Source organism: Scyliorhinus torazame, chromosome 8 (genome assembly GCF_047496885.1).
Source record: "Scyliorhinus torazame isolate Kashiwa2021f chromosome 8, sScyTor2.1, whole genome shotgun sequence".
NCBI lineage: Eukaryota > Metazoa > Chordata > Chondrichthyes > Carcharhiniformes > Scyliorhinidae > Scyliorhinus > Scyliorhinus torazame.
The window spans coordinates 104,353,695-104,375,628 of NC_092714.1; the positions used below are offsets into that span (position 1 = coordinate 104,353,695).

Sequence of the window (21,934 nt, forward strand, 5' to 3'; positions counted from 1 at the left end):
ATTTTCCAAAGTGTTTTTACATTAAGACTAGTGACAAAAAAAAACAAGCTTTTATCAGTTCAGTGATCTCAATTTGATTGGAGACTGCAGACATTTCAGAAGTGTATCCTATGGGAAAGCATATTATCTGTGACAGCTACTTCTGGATTTGTCCATGTGCTGACTCTAGCAGCTGCTGTCAGCTTTAAGGCGGTAATAACAGTGAACATGAGTTTTGCTCTCTTTACGACAACATTTGGGCCATCAGTTTGTTCCAGCTGAACCAACTTTTGTGATTCTTGATTGGAAACTGCCAGTCCAAATGAAACTATTAAAATACTATAAAAGACATTACCGGCTGAATTTCAAAATTACTAATCAAATGAGCGATATCAAAATTAGTCAGAATAATCTTTTTAAAATTTAGAGTCCTGCACCATAATAATCATCATCTTTTCAGAGTGAAGAAGGTTCCCTTAAAGCTGAAATAATGTTTGAATCCTGCAGCATAAGCTTGCCACATTTTCCTCTCTCAGTTAACCTACTATTGTAAAATTTTAATTATTTTTCCTCATTATAAAATTTACTTTCAAATTCGCTGAATGACTGACAATTGAAATGACAAAGAAAGTAAAGAAGCAAAAGAAAATAATGGATCATAAAAAAAGTGAGTCTGCCATGTGTAAATAAATCCACAGACATGTGGCAATGATCGTGGTGAAATATGCTCCGAGCAAACAACTGAGAGAGACGTAAGTCATACTTATATTCAGACAGTCAGTACAAAGATTGAATAACTGTCTCTGAACCATTACCAGTTTAAAGACAATAACCAGATAATCAGTTTCCTGAAGTAAATAATCAATTAAACAATTATATTAGTCACCACACATGAGATATGTAATTCTGGTATAGATCTCCATCCTATTAATGTCAGTCGGAAATTTCTATTCCAAGTTCTATGTGGGCTGTAAGATAGAACTAGAGGCTAATTAAACATGCCAAAACTATTTCTATTGGAAAAAATATTGTTACTAAATCCTAAGACAAGTTAACTTTCTCCTTCAAATTCTTCACCCCATAGAACTTTTATTAATATCCACACTTAAGAGATTCAGCAATGTTACCATCAATTTAAATTAGAAACAACAGCAAATTCATATACACTGGAGGAAAAAAAAGCATTACAAGATCAATTTAGATCCCTGCATCGCTATCAGTCGGAGATGGGCTGCCATCAAAAATTCAGTAGATAACGATTAAGCCATCTGGCTAGAAAAAGTGCACTCATATGTTATGAGGCGTACTGTAAAATAATATCCGCATCTTCAGTTAGAGCCAACTAATTTTTTCCCAGGTTATATTTTTAAAAAATGGAAACACCTGTTTTTTAAAAAAAGAATGTTACCTTAATCTTCTGGTCATCTTTGGGTTCTGGAAGACTGGCTAACCTTTTCTCAATGTCATCCAACCACTGCATAAGGTTGTCGGCCTGCTTCTTGTACTGATACCAATGTGGAGAAATCTCCAGCGCCTTTTTCCTCCTAATAGATCTCAAATCCTGTTTAAAATGTCAATGATTATTGTTTGATAGCCATCACACAATAAGAGCACAAAATATCATAAACATTCATCTACGTCCATTCCACTTATTCATGTCCTTTTTCCCTCTCCGTGTTCCATTCTGAATATTTTGTTAAAACTCTAATTGTTGTCTGAAAGTAAGTTAATAGTTCATGTTGATGATCCTTCATCGGGCCCATTTTGGCAAAAAGTCATCAATCTGAAACAATAAGCAGGATTTTCCCTCAGGTTTCAGGACCCTGATATCAGGACCAAATGGGACCTGAGACCAGAATTGCTGGGAATCAGACCGGCAGAACTATTTTCCTGGACTTAACGTTGGGTTCAACAACTGCAGACTATGAACTCTCTGCTCTACCATCACCTAATTTTTATTTCTATCAATTTATTTTGATTTCTTCCATTGATCTGTTTTTCCCTCACCACTGACTCCCCTCCCCCACCCCATTGGGCCATCAGTTCCAGGTTGTCCTTTGGCACACTGCTTACCTCTGTTCTGCCATTGACATATTCTGATCTATTAATGTGCCATTGCACATTCCCTGTCTTTTTCCCCCCAACATCTTTGTCAATTTCCACCTCTTGCTGGCCCTCTATCCAGCCCCACTGCTCCACTCACCGCAACCACCCCCCACAATAAAACAGTACAAATCTCATCCTATTTATAGTTCTCGCTAGCTTTGACAAAGAGTCTTCCAGACTCAAAACCTTAGCTCCACTCTCTCTCCACAGATGCTGTCAGGCTTGCTGAGGTAATCCAGCATTTTCTGTTTTTGTTCCTGATTGGCTACCTCTGCACACACTTCCTATTCAGGATGAAGGGCAGACTCCTGATGCCGTCAGCCCAATCACAGGTGCAGCAGTTCTACAGCCCTGGTAGCTCCACTAAGAAAGGGGCATGTTGCTGAGGCAGGTAAGAGAATGCAAGGGCATCTCAAAGCCATCCCTCAAAGCCATAAAAATATTCTTTTGGAAAGAGGGGGAAGGTTGTAGGCTGCGTGGATTGGACAGAAACCCCACAGTTGAGACCATTCGGGACGTGGAGGCGTCCTTTGATGCCCCTGACTCCCTTTTTGGGGAATGGACCTTCTGACTCCGATGGCACACCAGCCTGCGGCAAATGCACCTTCCACATTAAGAAGGCTGCCTCCCCACCGAGTGGGGTAGGGTGGGGGCATGCAGAAAATCGCTGGCCGGGCAGTGAAGTCTCCCCCAATTGGGGCCTTATTCAAGTTGAGTGGCTGCCTCTCTCCGAGGAACAGACAGCTGGGCAACATTACTGCCCACTCCTGGGCAACCTCCCCCAGCAGTGGGAATGCGCAGGGAGCCATCCCAACCCCCATCTTCACCATTCCACCCCGCCCCATTGTCCCCCACACATCACTTCCAAGTTGTGTTTATATTTCCCAAGCCGCTGTCTTTTGTACTTTGCTGGCTGTTACCAATGTGATTTTCTCTGTTGAGGTGTTTACTGAAGAAGTAGAAGTCTGCTCTTTAAGCTTGAACTTGAAAGTGACAGATGGGAAAATCATGGGCAAAGCGCCTGCTATTTTCTGCTATCTGCTGCTTAAAGGTAAGATCCCAATTGGCAGTGCAATCTCAGAAAATAATTCACTCTATGCCAGCCTGAGATTCGGAATATCAGGCATTTCCAGTTCTGCAAACTAATCACAAATCCACCCACACCCTGTTTTCTGTGTGTACAATTTTCTTGGCTCACAAAAAATGGAAGAAACAAAACTTTGACAAAGATATGAATGACAATCCAATCTCTTCCCCATGATAGAAGGGGAAAGCATCCTGTTTCAGGGATGCTAAAGAATTATATGTGGTGAATAAACCTCAACATAAGGTCTACCTCTTTGTGGTGGTATGTATTAGGGGTAGTACGGTACCCTGTGATGCCGAGAGGTTATTGGTAGACAGACACTGGGTCCTGATTGGATCTGCCGCCTGCTGGCTCCACTCAGTAAGGCGGAGTATAAGAACCCGGGTTCTCCCAGCAGCCGCATTCTGTAACTGAGCTGCTGGGGAACAAGTCTGCTTAATAAAGCCTTCGATTGACTTCATCTCTTCTCGTCTTGTGAGTAATTGATTGTGCTACACGCTTTTCTCACAACGGCAGATGCTGGGGCAATATCCTGCCGTGGAGATGCGGAAAATTCAATTAACATATTTAAACTCAACTTGAATTTTGAAACCCAACTTAAAATTCACTGCTATTTCTGCATAAATTACCCAGGGATCAGAAATACTGGCAGCAAAATAGAGGCAGGAGCTGCTGGATTAACAACCCAATAGCCTTTTCCAACACTCTTTGTGAACCAGCAGTCACTCAAGCAAGTCAGGAAGCTTCGTCAAGGATTCCCGATCACTTCCCTTCCCAACCTGGGCTCTCTACTTTCTCGCAGTCACCATCTCTCCCTGTCTCCTCTCCAAAACCCTGCCCGACACCCAATTCTGGCCTCTCTAATTTCTCCTAGTGCTGTCTCTCTTTGTTGTCTGTTACTAAAGACCTCAGGAAGGGCTTCTGCAAGTGGTCTTGTCACGAATCTGGACGCACCAGGTAAATAGTGGGAAACGCTACAATCGAGTTTCACCCGAGGCGAGTACCAGTTTGCAATTTAGCCGGCCCGCTCCCAATGGTGATTTCCGGATCACGCTCAAAAATGGCAAGCATATCAATCACATTTATTTGCATTCATTTCAATCTTATTGGCGAGATTGAAGTCAATTGCAGTGGCCACACACACAGGAATTTCATGACTCGCCAGTGAAAAATCATGTGGGTGTCATTTAGTACTCCTTTTTAAAAATGTGAAGCTGGCGCAATGGCTGTTGAGGGGACCTGAGGATGTGAGTAACCATTTCCATTTTCCAGAATGCAGCCCAAAGGCTCCTGAGCTGCTACCCCATTGCTCGAGCAGGTTGGGGGACGACTCAGAGGGGTTGGGTTTGGTCGGGGGGCTGAAACATTCCAGGCCGGGTGGGCTGAGGAGCTTTGCATCTATTTAAAGTCATCTTTAAATATTGTGAAAACCCATAACAGGGGCAAGCTGCAGCCTTTCTGCCCCACCAAAAACCTTCAGGACAGAGCTTTGCTGTGCCTTCAATGCTGAAAGTCAATTTCACTCCCTTTGACTGTCAGTAGCCTCTATTGCACAGCTGAAAGCTATTGTACATGACAAATTAGCCTTGTTAGTTGCGAGAGCACTTTATGGTTGTGGGTTGTGTTTGCTGTGGGCTCCTGCTGGTGACCGCAAGCACCTGGAAGCTGCTGTTGTTATTTCCTTCCTTTTCTGTAGCCGGAAAGAAGGACAATTTTTTCGAAGGACAATTTTTCCTAAGATTGCTGGGTCTAGGAACACCGGGCTCAGGGGGACGTATGAATCCAGAAGGCAATCTGGTTTGAAGCAAGAAGACGCTGTGGGACCTGGTGCATGACACTGATCCAAATGAGCCACCTGATGACGTTGTTGAAGAAATGTTTTCACAGATTGCTGATGCTTTTGTTGCTGGTGTGGTGGCTGCTGCATGTAACTGGCACATCAAACTGGAAGTCAAGGATGTTCAACTGCACCTTGAGCAGCAGTGGAATATGTGGATGTAGGATTTGGTTGTGGGAAGATTGGGCCGTGTGGAAGGGCCTGCACAGCTGGAGCACTGATACGTGGAACAAATAACACTTGATGGACAGATCATTTTACAACAAAGTTCTGGACATGATGACACATTCTCAGGCTTATCCTCCATTTCTGTTGAGGAACCAGCGAGGGATGATACCTTGTGTTTGTTTGTTTTTTGTGTGAAAATTAGCTGACATAGCTTTGTATTGACACCAATATGGAATGGCGACGTTTCCTTGTTGATTAATGGTTAGTGTGATTTGTGTAATGTTACGTAGTTGATTTTCACATCTTTGTTACTGTGCCCCAGGTCCAGGGGGCAACAGATGGCATGCATGTCGCCTTGCGTGGACCAGGCACCAGGAAGTGCCTTTTATTAACAGGAAGTGGTTCCACTCCCTGAATGTTCAGATTGTGTGTGACCACCATGCCTCCGCATCATGCACGTGTGTGCATGTTACCCAGGAGGAGTGCATGATAGCTACATCCTGGGACACTGGGAAAACCCCGGCATCTTTGAGGGCTATCCCAGGATGAAGGGTTGGATCTTGGGGGACAGACAAAGGGTACCCACTGAGGTCCTGGCTGATGACACCGCTGTGGAGGCCTGAGACCGAGGCAGAGACCTGATATCATGAGGCCCATGCTGCCACCCGTGCTGTCATTGAGCGATGCATCGTACTGCTCAAAATACAGTTCAGATGCCTGGACCACTCTGCTGGTTCCCTGCAGTACACCCCCAGAGGGCCTCCCATTTTGTCCTTGTCTGCTCTGCCCTCCACAACCTGGCACAGCAGCACACATGCTGGTGGAGGAGGAGGAACATGCAGCCTCGTCTGAGGAGGAGGTGGACCAGGAGCAGGAGAAGGCAGACTAAGAGGGGCTGGAGGACAAGCCTGGGGAGAAGGCACAGGAGGAGCGGAGGATGGAAGACAGTGGCAGCAAGGATCCAGTATTTCGGAGGACCAAGGAGGCCCTCATCCACACCAGATTCACAAAGGCGAAGCGATGATTGTCAGCTCAGCCCACCTCTCCCCATTTTTCCTCTTTCCCTCCCAATTCCCCAATCCCCTGCTGCCGCCCCATTTCCCACCATTACCCTCGCCCCCATTTCCCACCTCCCCCAAATTCTCCCCGTCCCCACTGCCAATCTTTCCCCCAATCCTCGCCCCTCCCCATCACACCACCCCCTTCCTGTTCCACCCTCCAATGGTTTGGGCGGGTGGTGGGCCTGTCTCGACACTGTCAGCAGGTCAAGACAAAAGGCAGGAGAGTGATAATAACTCACTGCGAGGAAAGCTCTGGTGTTCCTCAGTTTCTGCAAAAGTCTGACTCCTCTCTTTCTACTGACAGCTCACTCACACCCATCCTTTGAACAGGGTCAGCATCGGGGACGTTTGATCTTGGACCACTGTGCCCAGGGAGGCGGGGGAATGAAGGGCAGTAGGGGGTGGGGTGCAGGCAGGCCCACTGTGAAGATTAACGTCACAGACAATCAACATATATCATGTATTACATGTTTTAATGGTGAATTATTGACATTTACATTCCCTCTAGCTACAGATAGTGACCCACCCACAGTGCCCACTCAGCCTCCCCAATTCTCTTGATCTTTTGTGGTCTACTGCTATGTACAGGTGTGTCCGTAGGATGCACATCAGAGGTGAAGGCATCCTGTTGCTTTTCGCACCCTGTGGCCTTTGATGGCCTTGGCACAGGTTCTGTGGAGAGCCTGGAGCCGATGGGAGGGGCCCCCGGCCGACTTACTGGTGTCACTGGCGTCATCATACCGCCCTGTTCTTCCCACTACCCCGAGGTATGCCGGTGTCAGGACGGGGTGATTCGGGAGAACTGGAGACTGCCATTGTTCCTTTGGTGGAAGGTGCCCGTAGGGCCCTGGGGTCTCTATGGGGTGGAGGGCCAGCGAGAGTGAGGCCTCTGAGTCATCTGATGTGGCCAGGCCCAGTAGCTCCTCATTGTCTGCACCACTGTGTCGACGCCATCAGCGATGTTCCTCTGTGACTGGGCCACACTCTGCAGTGCCTTGTCAATGTCCATCTGCATCTGGGACACGTCCCTCAAAAATTGGGCATGATGACAAGACCCTTCGCCATGGTAATCACAGACTGTGCCATGCCTTGGACACCACCACTCAACGACATCATGCTCCAGGTTTTCCACTACAGTCGCCACCCTAGCAGTGTTAGCCTTGGTGCCTTGCATGGTCAGCAACATCTCCTCCGACCAAAACCTTTGGGACTCCTCCGATCAGCTATACAGTTGCTGGAATGTACCTGACATCCCCTCTGGAATGTCACAGCTGTATCCTATCATCTGCATCAGCTCTGGGATAACCTTGCCCAGAGGCCCGGCATTTGGCTAGGATACAAACCACTTGTACTTGTGCAGTCCAGCAGTGCAATCACACACTGTTGCCAGGTAACAAATATTAAGAAAGAACTGGCCCTTCTACAACCAAGAAAAGCAAACTTGATGTCATCAAGTGCTAGCCTGCAAAAAACTGGAACGATAAAAATAGAAGGCTATGTTAACCTTGATGGCTTAACCACAGCCTGGAAGGCACTGGTGCTATATCTTGGAATGGTGTATCCAATGGGTTGTCGACAGTAAGTTTTGGTGTAACCCATCTTCTTTATCCAAGTCCATATAAGGGCTGGAGTACAATCTCCCATTGTATTCTGTTTTCTGAAGAAAGTTTGGTTAAATCCTGCACAGCTCCAATATCCAAAATATAAGGACCAAAAGAGAGCACCAGCCATGTTATGCCGAAGTTGAACATTCTTGCTCCTCCTGGTAATTATAATGCTATCAATTAAGTTAAGTATTTTTTCATCCACTTTCTGTGCTTGAACAGAGACACTCTCTCAAGCAACACAATTTAGAAAGGGGGACAATTGGAAAACATATATATATATATAAAATAACGTCCCTGTTTTTGTTAGCACCTTTCTATCCATTATCCTCTCAGTAAACCTTAATACAGGAATAAACCATATATAATGGATTGTACCTATATATTAACCTAATATCATTGAGCAGCACAGTAAAGATTATTTTGGTGATCAAATTGTATATGATATGTATTTTTAACTCATCCACTCAAACTCTAGTCTTTATATTCAGTGTCATCTTTAGGCCTTGTAGAAGAAAAATCATTTGGAGAATATACAATATCTCATTTGATATTTTTGACATTAGCAATCATCTTGAAAAGCCATCTGCAGCTAGCCCAACAAGTTATCCAATTCTGGCAGGAACATTCCAAAAGAAGTATATGAACGGAGACAAGCAGAAAGTAAGCACATCAATATACCAAAAGACAAAACCATGTTTAATTCCTAGTTTTCCAAGGAATCCCAGTATTGCAGTTGTTGATTTGGGTATTGTGCACTGATCCTACCTTGAGAATATTAAATTTGGCCTGCAGCATTTGTTGTTTCATTCTAATTTCTTCTCGCTTTTTCTCATTTGTGACACTCTGTTGCAAAGTGTCTCCCATCTTCGCCAATTCATTCATTCTCCTCTCATCATCTTCACTCTGCAGTATTAATGAGAATTGCATGAAACAAACAGGTCACACTTGGAAGTGTGTATATGTATATCAGATATGTATATCATACATATATACTTTCACATTGTTAACTTTTCATTTGCTACCTTCCACTTCCAGTTGCAGCACTTGCCCCTGCTGCAAAAGAGTTTGTTGCAGCTACTTAATCGGTCTGCAATACCAGCCCATAAAACCATCAATCATCTCCTTAACAATTTGAACCAGTACTGAGCAACCATTCAAAATGTCCCTTGTGTTAAAAATAAATATGGTTCTCACAAGTAATGGTCAGTTCCAATCTGAAGAACAATTCAAGAAGAATGAAGGCATGGCAGGAACATTTACTATTGTGTAGTGCTGTCATACACAAGTCAGTTGAAACTGTAATACAAGATGTGATATTAACAGTAATGACACAAGGCAGAAAATACAGCATCTCTAGTAAATCAATCAAAATAAAATTTATATTTTAATTTCAGGAGAGAATTTTGTGGCAGAGTGAATTAGAACCTGGTCCTTTCACTCAAGGCTATGAATCCAGCACGACTGACAGGTTGAATATCTCCCTTTCTGGCAGCTGTATGTTCCTATGTCAAATGAGTTTGGACAACCAAAATTCAATTCATAAGGGTTACTGAATAAAGTAAAAGGGACTCAAGATTTTAGGCTTTAATTCAGGTTTTAAATTAAAAAGGTCTAGTTGCACAGAAAAGCAACAAAGCATTTTGTAAAGGAGTGCCATTTGATTTTAAAAGTGGTCACTTTTGATTTTTCTTGGAAATTTTTAAACTAAAGCCATAAATATTGAGAAGGAGGATGTGTTAGAAAGGCTATCTATGCTTAAAATTGATAAGATACCAGGACCGGATGAGATGTATCTAAGGATTCTGGGGAAATCAGAATGGAAATTGAAGAGGCATTAATGGCAAGCTTCCAGTCCTCCTTACACACACAGATGGCACCAGTGGTCTGGAGAATTGTGAATGTTACACTCTTCAAAAAGGGGTGCAGGGTTAAAGCTGGCAACTACAGACCAGTCAGCTTGACTTTGGTGGTAGGGAAACTTCTGGAAACTATACTTCAGGACAAAATCCATAGTTACTCAGGCTAGTAAAGAATAATTAAGGAAAGCCAGAATGGATTCATTCATCTTCAACTAACTTGGAGTTTTTTGAGGAGGTACCAATAAAGATTGATAAGGACAATGCAGTAGACCTGGTGTATATGGATTTTCAAAAGTTATTTGATACTGTGCCGCACAACAGACTTGTGAGCAAAGCTCTCGCTCATGAAATAAAAGGATCCCTGGCACTGTGAGGCAGCAGTGCTAACCACTGTGCTGCCCACATTTGCATGTAGGTGGATTGGGCAGATAAGTGGCAGAATGCTGAGGTGATTCATTTTGGCAGGGAAAATGTGGAGAGACAGTACAAAATCAAGGAAGAAACTCCAAAGGAGGTTCAGGAACAGGTATATATGTTCTTTAGCCATTGAAGATGGCAGGACACATTGAGAGAACAGCTAATCAAGCATATAATATCTTATGTTTTATTAATTGGGACATTGAGTCCAAGAGGAAGAAGAATATGTTGAAATTGTGTAAAACACTATTTAGTTCTCAACTGGAGTACTGCACCCAATTCTGGGCACCATACTTGAAGAAGAATGCAAAGGCATTGTGGAGAATACAGAGGAGATTTACAAGAATGATTCCAGGGATAAAGATCTTTAGCTTTGAGGATAGATTCGAGGAGGTTGAGACTGATTTCCTCTGAGACAAGGTGGCTTAGAGGAGCCTTGGTAGAGGTATTCAAGACATTCCTGCACCCCTTTAAGAATTTAACCCTTCACTTTATATTGTCTCTCCATGTTCTTCCTACCAAAATGCATCACCTCACATTTATCCTCAATGAACTTCATCTGCCACCTATCTCCCATTCCATCAACTTGTCTATATCCTTTTCAAATTCTATACTGTCCTCTTCACAGTTTGCAATACTCACATGTTTTGTTTCATCTGTGAACTTTTGGATTTGGATTTGTTTATTGTCACGTGTACCAAGGTACAGTGAAAAGTATTTTTCTGCGTGCAGCTCAAACAGATCATTTAGTACATGAAAAGAAAATACATAATAGGGCAACACAAGGTACACAATATAAATACATAGACACCGGCATTGGTTTAAGCATACAGAAGTGCAGTATTAATTAGATAAGGCCATAAGCAGGTTGTTTAGGAGTCTGGTAACAGCAGGGAAGAAGCTGTTTTTGAATCAGTTTGTGCGTGTTCTCAGACATTTGTATCTCCTGCCCGATGGAAGAAGTTGGAAGAGTGAGGAAGCCAGGTGGGAGGGGGCTTTGATTATGCTGCCCGCTTTCCCAAGGCAGCAGGAGGTGTAGATAGAGTCAATGGATGGGAGGCAGGTTCGTGTGATGGACTGGGTGGTGTTCACGACTTTCTGACGTTTCTTGCGGTCTTGGACCTAGCAGTTAGAACATAGAACATTACAGCGCAGTACAGGCCTTTCGGCCCTCGACCTGTGAAACCACTCTAAAGCCCATCTACACTATTCCCTTATCGTCCATATATCTATCGAATGACCATTTGAATGCCCTTAGTGTTGGCGAGTCCATTACTGTTGCAGGCAGGGCATTCCACGCCCTTACTACTCTCTGAGTAAAGAACCTACCTCTGACATCTGTCTTATATCTATCTCCCCTCAGTTTAAAGCTATGTCCCCTCGTGCGAGACATCACCATCCGAGGAAGAAAGCTCTCACTGTCCACCCTATCCAATCCTCTGATCATCTTGTATACCTCAATCAAGTCACCTCTTAATCTTCTTCTCTCTGACGAAAACAGCCTCAAGTCCCTCAGCCTTTCCTCATAAGATCTTCCCTCCATACTAGGCAACATTCTGGTAAATCTCCTCTGCACCCTTTCCAATGCTTCCTCATCCTTCCTATAATGCGGCGACCAGAATTGCACGCAATACTCCAAATGCGGCCGCACCAGAGTTTTGTACAGCTGCAACATGACCTCAAGGTTCCGAAACTCAATCCCTCTACCAATAAAAGCTAACACACCGTACGCCTTCTTAACAGCCCAGCCAACCTGGGTGGAAACTTTCAGGGATCTATGTACATGGACACAGAGATCTCTCTGCTCATCCACACTGCCAAGAATCTTACCATTAGCCCAGTACTCTGTCTTCCTGTTGTTCCTTCCAAAATGAATCACCTCACACTTTTCTGCATTAAACTCCGTTTGCCACCTCTCAGCCCAGCGCTGCAGCTTATCTATGTCCCTCTGTAACTTGTAACATCCTTCCGCACTGTCCACAACTCCACCGACTTCAGTGTCATCTGCAAATTTACTCACCCATCCTTCTATGCCCTCTTCCATGTCATTTATAAAAATGACAAACAGCAGTGACCCCAAAACAGATCCTTGTAGTACACCACTAGTAACTGGACTCCAGTCTGAACATTTCCCATCAACCACCACCCTTTGTCTTCTTTCAGCTAGCCAATTTTTGATCTAAACTGCTAAATTACTCTGAATCCCATGCCTCCGTATTTTCTGCAGTAGCCTACCGTGGGGAACCTTATCAAACGCTTTACTGAAATCCATATACACATCAACTGCTTTACCCTCATCCACCTGTTTGGTCACCTTCTCAAAGAACTCAATAAGGTTTGTGAGGCATGACCTACCCTTCACAAAACCGTGTTGACTATCTCTAATCAAATTATACCTTTCCAGATGATTATACATCCTATCTCTTATAAACTTTTCCAAGATTTTGCCCACAACAGAAGTAAGGCTCACTGGTCTATAGTTACCGGGGTTGTCTCTACTCCCCTTCTTGAACAAGCGGACAACATTTGCTATCCTCCAGTCGTCTGGCACTATTCTTGTAGACAAAGATGACTTAAAGATCAAAGCCAAAGGCTCAGCAATCTCCTCCCTAACTTCCCAGAGAATCCTAGGATAAATCCCATCCGGCCCAGGGGACTTATCTATTTTCACACTTCCCAGAATTGCTAACACCTCCTCCTTATGAACCTCAAGCCCTTCTAGTCTAATAGCCCGAATCTCAGTATTCTCCTCGACAACATTGTCTTTTTCCTGTGTGAATACTGACGAAAAATATTCATTTAGCACCTCTCCTATCTCCTCGGACTCCAAGCACAACTTCCCACTACTGTCCTTGACTGGCTCTACTCTTACCCTAGTCATTTGTTTATTCCTGAAATATCTATGGAAAGCTTTCGGGTTATCCTTGATCCTACCTGCCAAAGACTTGTCATGTCCCCTCCTGGCTCTTCTTAGCTCTCTCTTTAGGTCCTTCCTAGCTAACTTGTAACTCTCGAGCGCCCTAACTGAACCTTCATGACTCATCTTTACATAAGCCTCCTTCTTCCTCTTGACAAATGTTTCGACTGCTTTAGTAAACCACGGTTCCCTTGCTCCACCACTTCCTCCCTGCCTCACAGGTACATACTTATCAAGGACACGCAGTAGCTGTTCCTTGAACAAGCTCCACATTTCCATTGTGCCCATCCCCTGCAGTTTTCCTCTCCATCCGATGCATGCTAAGTCTTGCCTCATCGCATCATAATTGCCTTTCCCCCAAATATAACTCTTGCCCTGCGGTACATACCTATCCCTTTCCATCACTAAAGTAAACGTAATCGAATTGTGGTCACTATCACCAAAGTGCTCACCAACCTCCAAATCTAACACCTGTCCCGGTTCATTACCCAGTACCAAATCCAGTATGGCCTCGCCTCTCCTTGCCTATCTACATACTGTGTCAGGAAACCCTCCTGCACACATTGGACAAAAACGGACCCATCTAAAGTACTAAAGTCAATATTTGGGAAGTTAAAGTCCCCCATAACAACTACCCTGTTGCTTTTGCTCCTATTCAGAATCATCTTTGCAATCCATTCCTCTACATCTCTGGAACTTTTCGGAGGCCTATAGAAAACCCCTAACAGGGTGACCTCTCCTTTCCTGTTTCTAACCTCAGCCCATACTACCTCAGTAGACGAATCCTCATCAAACGTCCTTTCTGCCACCGTATTACTGTCCTTGACTAACAATGCCACCCCTCCCCCACTTTTACCACCTTCCCGGCGCTTACTGAAATATCTAAACCCGCACCTGCAACAGCCATTCCTGTCCCTGCTCTATCCATGTCTCCGAAATGGCCACAACATCGAAGTCCCAGAAACCAACCCATGCCGCAAGTTCACCCACCTTATTCCGGATGCTCCTGGCATTGACGAAGACACACTTTAAACCACCTTCCTGCCTGCCGGCACACTCCTGCAACTTTGAAACCTTACTTATGATCTCACTACTCGCAACCTCCTGTATACTGGAGCTACAATTCAGGTTCCCAAGCCCCTGCTGAACTAGTTTAAACCCTCCCGAAGAGCATTAGCAAATTTACCTCCCAGGATATTGGTACCCCTCTGGTCCAGGTGTAGACCATCCCATTTGTAAAGGTCCCACTGACCCCAGAATGAGCCCCAATTATCCAGAAATCTAAAACCCTCCCTCCTGCACCATCCCTGTAGCCACGTGTTCAACTCCTCTCTCTCCCTATTCCTCGTCTCGCTATCACGTGGCACGGGTAACAACCCAGAGATAATAATTCTGTTCGTCCTAGATCTAAGTTTCCACCCTAGCTCCCTGAATTCCTACCTTACATCCCTATCCCTTTTCCTACCTATGTCGTTGGTACCTATGTGGACCACGACTTGGGGCTGCTCCCCCTCCACCTTAAGGATCCCGAAAACACGATCCAAGACATCACGTACCCTGGCACCTGGGAAGCAACACACCAACCGCGAGTCTCTCTCGTTCCCACAGAATCTCCTATCTATCCCCCTAACTATGGAGTCTCCAATGACTAATTCTCTACTCCTCTCCCCCCTTCCCTTCTGAGCAACAGGGACAGACTCTGTGCCAGAGACCTGTACCCCATGGCTTACCCCGGTAAGTCCCCCCCCCAATAGTATCCAAAGCGGTATACTTGTTACTAAGGGGAACGACCACAGGGGATCCCTGTACTGACTGCTTCCTCCCAGCCCCTCTCACCGTCACCCATCTATCTTTATTCTTCGGAGTAACTACATCCCTGAAGCTTCTATCTATGACCACCTCTGCCTCCCGAATGATCCGAAGTTCATCCAGCTCCAGCTCCCTAACGCTGTTTCTGAGAAGCTGGAGATGGGTGCACTTCCCACAGATGAAATCAGCAGGGACACTGACGGCGTCCCTCACCTCAAACATTCTGCAGGAGGAACATTGCACTATCTTCCCTGCCATCCCCTCCAGCTAAAAAAAGAAAAAGAAAGAAAGAGCTCACCTGTTATTCACTCCCCTTCTCAGCAAGCACTCACTCAGCAACCTCTGCGCCCCGCACGATAACACCTGAGGGAAAATAAAAGAAAAACTACTTACCAGTCACCAGCCAATCCCTTACCTGCAGGCTGTGACGTCACGGTTCAACTTCTTTCGACTTCTACCTGCTCTCGAGCCTTCCTCTTGATCTTTACAGCGGTTGTTTTTTTTTTGGTTAGAGGAGTGGGTAGAGAGGGAAACACTGAAGAAGTGTTTCGGGTTTAAGTGTCACTATACCAGGCTGTGATGCATGCAGATAGGATGCTTTCTATGGAATTTCTTTGAAATTATCTCCTGCACACCAAGATCTAGATCATTAATGTATATCAGGAAAAGCAGTTTCCACTACAATCTTTTCCCCAGCCTGAAACAGCCTGACTCTCTGCTTCCCATTTTCAGCTAATTTGTACTCACAATGCTATTGCCCCTTTTATTCCATGAGCTATACATGTTCTCACAGGTTTGTTGTGTGGCAGTGTATTAATGCCTTTTTAAAATCTATGTACACCACCACAACGACATTATCCTCATCAGCTCTTTCTGTTACCTCCTAAAAAAACTACAGCAAGTCAGTTGAATACGATTTTCCCTTCAGAAATCCATGCTGGCTCTTCATAATCAACCCACATTTTTCCATGTGAAGACAAATGCTATCCCGAATAATTGGCATCTCCACTTCATAGACATTGAAATTCCCCTTTATGTTGTTTCTCATAATCCCTCTTCGCTTCCCTAATGTGTTTGTTCATCACGCCTTCTGAACCTTCTGTATTCCTCTTGGTTTTCAATTGCATTTTCTACGTGACACTTAAGCACATTTTTTTTCTTCACCTTAATTTCCATCTCCATTTTCATCCAGAGAACTCTGGATTTGTTTGCACTACCTTTCCCTTTATAGTGAATGTACCTTGACTGTGTCTGGGTCTGCCCATTGTTCAGCTACAGTTTTTCCCACCAAACCTTCATTCTACCTTTTCCCTTCAAGAGATTATACCTTGACATCGCCTACTATACTTTTTCTTTGAAGTTAGTCCATTGTTCAGCCACCATATTTTCTGACAACATTTGATTCCAACCAACTCAACTCGTATGATTTCTCATCCCATCGAAGTTGGCTTTCTCCCAGTTAATTATCCCTGATCCAGATTTTCCTTGTCCTTCTCCATGGCCAACCTAACCCTTTTGCCATAATGGTCACTGTCCTACAGTTGCTCTCCCACTCATATTTGATCCACTTGGGCCAACTCCCCAGACCCAAGTCCCAAAGCGCCTGTCCTCTCGTTGGACCAGAAACATATTGCTGCAGAAAATGATCTTAAATACATTTCAAGAACACTTGCCGCTCTTGTCCATTTGCAGTATTCCTATCCTAATCTATTTTTGGATCATTGAACCTCCCCCCATTAAAATTACTCAATAATTCTTGCACCTCTCCGTAATTTCTTTACAAATGTGTTTATCTACATCCTTTCCATTTGTTGGTGGTCTATATAATACGCCAATCAATGTAATTGCCTTTTTCATTCCTTACCTCTACCCAGGAGGATTGCATCCTTGAACCCTCAGAAACACCCTTTCTCACCAGTATCACAATTCCCTGTTTAATCAAGCTGCAACCCCATGCCTTTTTTCCTTTCCTATCTCTCCTAAAACCGTATACCCAGGAATATTTGACACCCAGTCCTGCGCTTCTTTGTTATCGCAAAACATTAGAATTCCATTTGTCCACCTGTGCCTGTAGATCATGAATCTTATTAAGCACACTCCATGCATTCACATACATGCTTGATTTAGGCTGTTTTACTTTTTCCCTTTACTCTGACCCCATCTTTTTAAAAATAAATTTAGAGTACCCAATTCATTTTTTTTTCCAATTAAGGGGCAATTCAGCATGGCCAATCCACCAACCCTGCACATCTTTTGGGTTGTGGGGGCGAAACCCATGCAAACATGGGGAGAATGTGCAAACTCCACACGGACAGTGACCCGGAGCCGGGATCAAACCTGGGACCTCGGCGCCATGAGGCAACAGGGCTAACCCACTGCACCACAATGCTGCCCTAAGTCTGACCCCATCTAATGACTTACAATTGCCTATTCTTTAAAAAAAAATTGATTTAGAGTACCCAATTTTTTTTTTTCAATTCAGGGCAATTTAGCACATCCAACCAACCTACCCTGCGCATCTTTGGATTGTGGGGCTGAGGTCCATGCAGACACAGGAAGAGAATGTGAAAACTCCACATGGACAGTGACCTGGGGCCAGGATCGAATCCGAGTCCTCGGCGCCATGAGGCAGCTGTGCTAACCACTGCACCACTCCTACTATTGCCTATTCTAATTCCACAAAACTCTCCAAGTATTCTATTTACTTTGATACTATTCTCTGATGTATCCTTCTTATCAGCTAATATTTCTTACTACCAGCTTTTCTCCTCTCCACTCTGAATTTCCCCTCAGGTTTCCATCTCCCTGCCAATCTAGTTTAAAGCCTTCTCAAGAGCACTAACAAACCTCCACATGAGGAAATTAGTCTCAATCCTGTTAAGATGTGACCTTTCCTTCTTGTACAGGTCCCACCTGTCCAAGAACTGGTCCCAAGTCTAACGCCAGCCCTCTTACTCCATTTCTCCAGCCTCATTTTGAACTGTTCAATCTTCCTATTCTTATGCCCACGAGCAAGTTGCATTGGAGTAATTCTGAGATTTCTTCTCGAAGTCCTGCTTTTTAATTCCCTTCTTAACTTCCTAAAATCTGCTTTCAGGACCTCATCCCTTTTCCTACCTATGCCATGGTCTTAATGTGGACCACAACCTCTGGCTGTTCACCCTACCCCAAAAGAACGTCCTACAACTGGAATATGGCTTTTGTTTCGGTGCAACATCGTGGGCCGAAGGGCCTGTACTGCGCTGTATTGTTCTATGTTCTATGTTCTAACTGCTCTGTGACATCCTGGAGCCTGGCACTAGGGTGGCAATCTGCCATCCTGGAGCTAAGTCTACAGCCGCAGAAATGCCTGACCACTCCCCTATCTATAGAAGCCCCTATCAGTTGAGCGCTCCTATTGAACTTCTTCGCCACCTGTGCAGCTCAGCCACAGGTGGTGCCATGAACTTGACTCTTGTTACAGTCTTCTGAGGAACCATCTCACTCACCAGTGACCAAAATACTAAAGCAACGAGAAAGCAACATAGCCTCAGGAGATTCCTGCACGACCTGCCTGTTTCTCTTAGTAGTCTGGCAGTCACCTAATGCCTTTCTGCTGGTGTACTTCTTAGCTGTGACTGACCACCTCTCTAAACATGCTATCAATGTATTCCTCAGCCTTGCGGATGCACCACAACGGCTCCAGCCGCCGCTCGAGTTCCACAGACCGGAGCATAAGTTTCTGCAGATATATTTGAAAATTTAGCTATCAGTGCAAAAGATAAGGCTGAAGCTAAATCAAATTCAGCCAGAAGTGCCAGGTGGAAGATCCATCTTCGCTTCCTCCTCAGGTCTCCCAGTATTACAGATGTAGGTCTTCAGCCAATTCAATTCATTCCAGGTGATATCAAGAAAGGACTGAAGGCATTGGATACTGCAAACACAAGAGGCCTTGAAAATATTCCAGCAAATGTATTGAAGCCCTGAGCTCCAGAACCAGCTGTTCCCCAAGCCAAACCATTACGGTGCAGCTACAATACGGAAAATTGCCACGGTGTGTTGTGTGTGTAAAAATCAGGGCAAACCATCCTGGGAAATTACCACCCTGTCAGTCTACTCTCAATCAGCAACATGATCAAAGGTGATGTTGACAGTGCTATCCAGTGGGACTTACTCATCAATAACCTACTCATGGACGCTCAGTTTGGGTGTTGCCAGCGCCACTCAGCTCCTGCCCTCATGACAGCCTTGATCAAAACATGGATAAAAGAGCGAAATAACACTTGTCATCAAGGCAGAATTTGACTGAGTGTGGCATCAAGGAGCCCTAGCGAAACTGGAGTCAATAGGAATCAGTGGGAAACTCTCCCCTGGTTGGAGAAATACTTGGCACAAAGGAAGATGGCTGTGGTTGCTGGAGGTCAATCATCTCAGACCTAGAGCACCATTGCAGGAATTTCTCAGGTTATTTCTCGGGCTACCCATCTTCAGCAGCTTCATTAATGAATTTCCGGCATTATAAGGCCAGAAGTAGGGATGCTCGCTGATTATTGCCCAATGTTCAGACCATTCATGACTCCTCAAATACTAAAGCAGTCTGTGCTCATAAGCAGCAAGATTTGGATAATATTCTGGCTTGGGCTGATGACATTCGTGCCACACAAGTACCATCCAATGGCCACCTCCAACAAGAAAGAATCTAATCATCTTCCCTTCACACTCAATAACATTACCATTAATGAATCCCCCGCTGTCAACAACCTGGGGGTTACGATAGATCAGAAACCGAATTCGAACTGTCGTATAATTGCACTGGCTACTAGATCAAGTCAGAGACTGGAATGCTGCAGCGAGCAATTCACCTCCGGATTTCCCATTGTCTGTCCACCATCTATAGGACACAAGTAGGGGTAGAACAGAATACCATCCACTTGCCTGGATTAGTGTAGCTCCAATAATACTTCAGAAACTTGACACTGGACAAGGCAAAGCATCCCACTTGATTGGCACCCTCTCCATCACCTTCAAAATTCACTCACTCTGCCATTGATGCATTGTGGCAGCCATGTGTACCATCTGCAAGATGCATTGCAGCAACTCACGAAGGCTCCTTCGACAGCGCCTTCCAAACTTTCAATATCTAATGCCGAGAAGGACAAGGGCAGCAGATATGTGGCACATCACCATGTGCAACTTCCCGTCCAAGCCACATGCCATCTTAACTTGGATATCACTATATCACCATTCCTTCACTGTCGCTGAGACAAAATCCTGGAGCTCCCTTGCCAACAGCACTATGGGTGTACTATACCACATAGGCTGCAGTGGTTTAACAAAGTGGCTCACCAACACCTTCTCAAAGGAAATTAGGGCTGTGCAATAATTGCTGACCTAGCCAGCAATGCCCACATCCTCTGAATGACTAAATAAGAGTTTTCAATTCTAAAGTAACATGGGAAAACAATGGCTTACGATAATAATTTTTAATGAAATGTTTAAAACGCATTCTCCACAAAGTTAATGTAAATTATGTAGTTTGTTCTGTGTGAGCTGAATAAGCATAGTAATTGAACGAAATAGCCACATTAATTAAATATTGCCTTTTTTTTGCAGTCTACACTTACCCAAAGGTTTTGGGCCTCATCACAGTTTGCAAAAGATGTTGTTGAACAGTTTCTACTTAGCTATGACAAATAGTTATTTACCATTCAAGACCTTTTCCTTTTGCAGAGCTCATCAATATTTTGCTGGATCTTACTCTCTTATTTCCGAATTATATATTTGCTCATGAATTAAATGTTACATTTTCTCAAATGTATAGATTTTGCCACATTTGTGAACTCACGATGGGGATCATTTGAATAATTCTTCTGGAAGTTTTTCTTCTGCGTCCTTTCTAATTGTATTGTTCTCTTTTTCATTGTGTTTTTATCCAGTTCCTTTACCACTTTTCTTACTTATTCCTGCAATAGTAAGGGTAATAGCAAGGAACGATCCCTCAAGCTTGTTTCGCACCCAGTTAGATTTTAGCCCACCTGCATCTTAACTCAATTAATCCACCTTGGTTCCATAACCCTAATACTCTTGCCAAAGTCAGCTTTTAAATTTTCAATTGACATAACTTCAACAGCTTTTTTGGGGGAAGAATTCTAAATTTCAACAAACTGAAAAATTGCTGACATAACCTCCGAATGGTTTAGCTTTAATTTTAAGGCTTAATCCCGTTGTTCCGGATTCCAACACCAGAGAGACTACTCTTTCTCAATCCCATCAAAATCTTAAACACGTTGATTAGATCACCCCTTAATCTTTTATACACAAAGAAAAACAAGCCTCATCAGTGTGATTTACCCTTAGATTTTAATCCTGATATTATTCAGGTTATATCCTAGAAAGACTGTTCTCCCTTGTGTATCTTGACAAGTTCTGGATTGAGTTAAAGAATGACACTTTAGTTGATAGAAAAATACTATCCAGCTTGATATCTCGGTATAGGTATATAATTTGACACTGACTATTTCCAACATCGTACTTTAATAGTTGTTCAACAGCAGCACCCGATAAAGTCAATAGGTAAGAGGTCATTGCTTTTTATATGTGTGTGTTATATGAACTGCAATTAGATAAATCAGAGAAAAATATAAAAGACAGCAAGCACTTAAAAGTGTGGATTAATGAATAGAATGTAACATTTGTCATTATGAATTTCTCTCAGGATTTGATGGCTTTAACATGAGAAGACATCTTGGAGGCAATGATCTTTTGTTCACCTTTTGTTCAGAAACATTTATTTACATGTTAACTATTTACCAAGGCTAAATAAGATTAAGACGTAGCTGGAGCTACTCTCGAAAATGCTTCACAGTGATCTTCTCGAAGATGTTTCACAATGATCTCCTCTCGGTGAGTGAACTCACTGTGACATGGTTCCTTATGCACATGCTCACTGGCTATCATTAAGAGTTAATATTTTACATAAGAAGATACTTCCGGCAACGACGATTCGCTGAGCAGTCGCACATCAGGTGACTTTCCTCCCGTGGATCTGAAAAATAGCCACTTTTTAATGAAAACTCAGCAATTCATTCCCCAAACCTTAGTAAGGGGA

The 21,934-nt window shown here is 43.8% G+C and overlaps 1 protein-coding gene across 15 annotated transcripts in view; it reads right to left on the reverse strand.

Moving 5' to 3' along the window:
• The window catches only part of dmd (dystrophin), a 3,042,490-nt gene that overhangs the window by 1,438,019 nt on the left and 1,582,537 nt on the right, over positions 1 to 21,934 (reverse strand). For all 15 annotated transcript variants that reach the window (XM_072513983.1, XM_072513987.1, XM_072513978.1 and 12 more), the window contains 2 exons: positions 8,611 to 8,748; positions 1,388 to 1,540 (listed from right to left, as the gene is read on the reverse strand). In XM_072513983.1, coding sequence (XP_072370084.1) covers positions 1,388 to 1,540; positions 8,611 to 8,748 — 291 coding nt within the window. The remainder of the gene's footprint in view (positions 1 to 1,387; positions 1,541 to 8,610; positions 8,749 to 21,934) is intronic.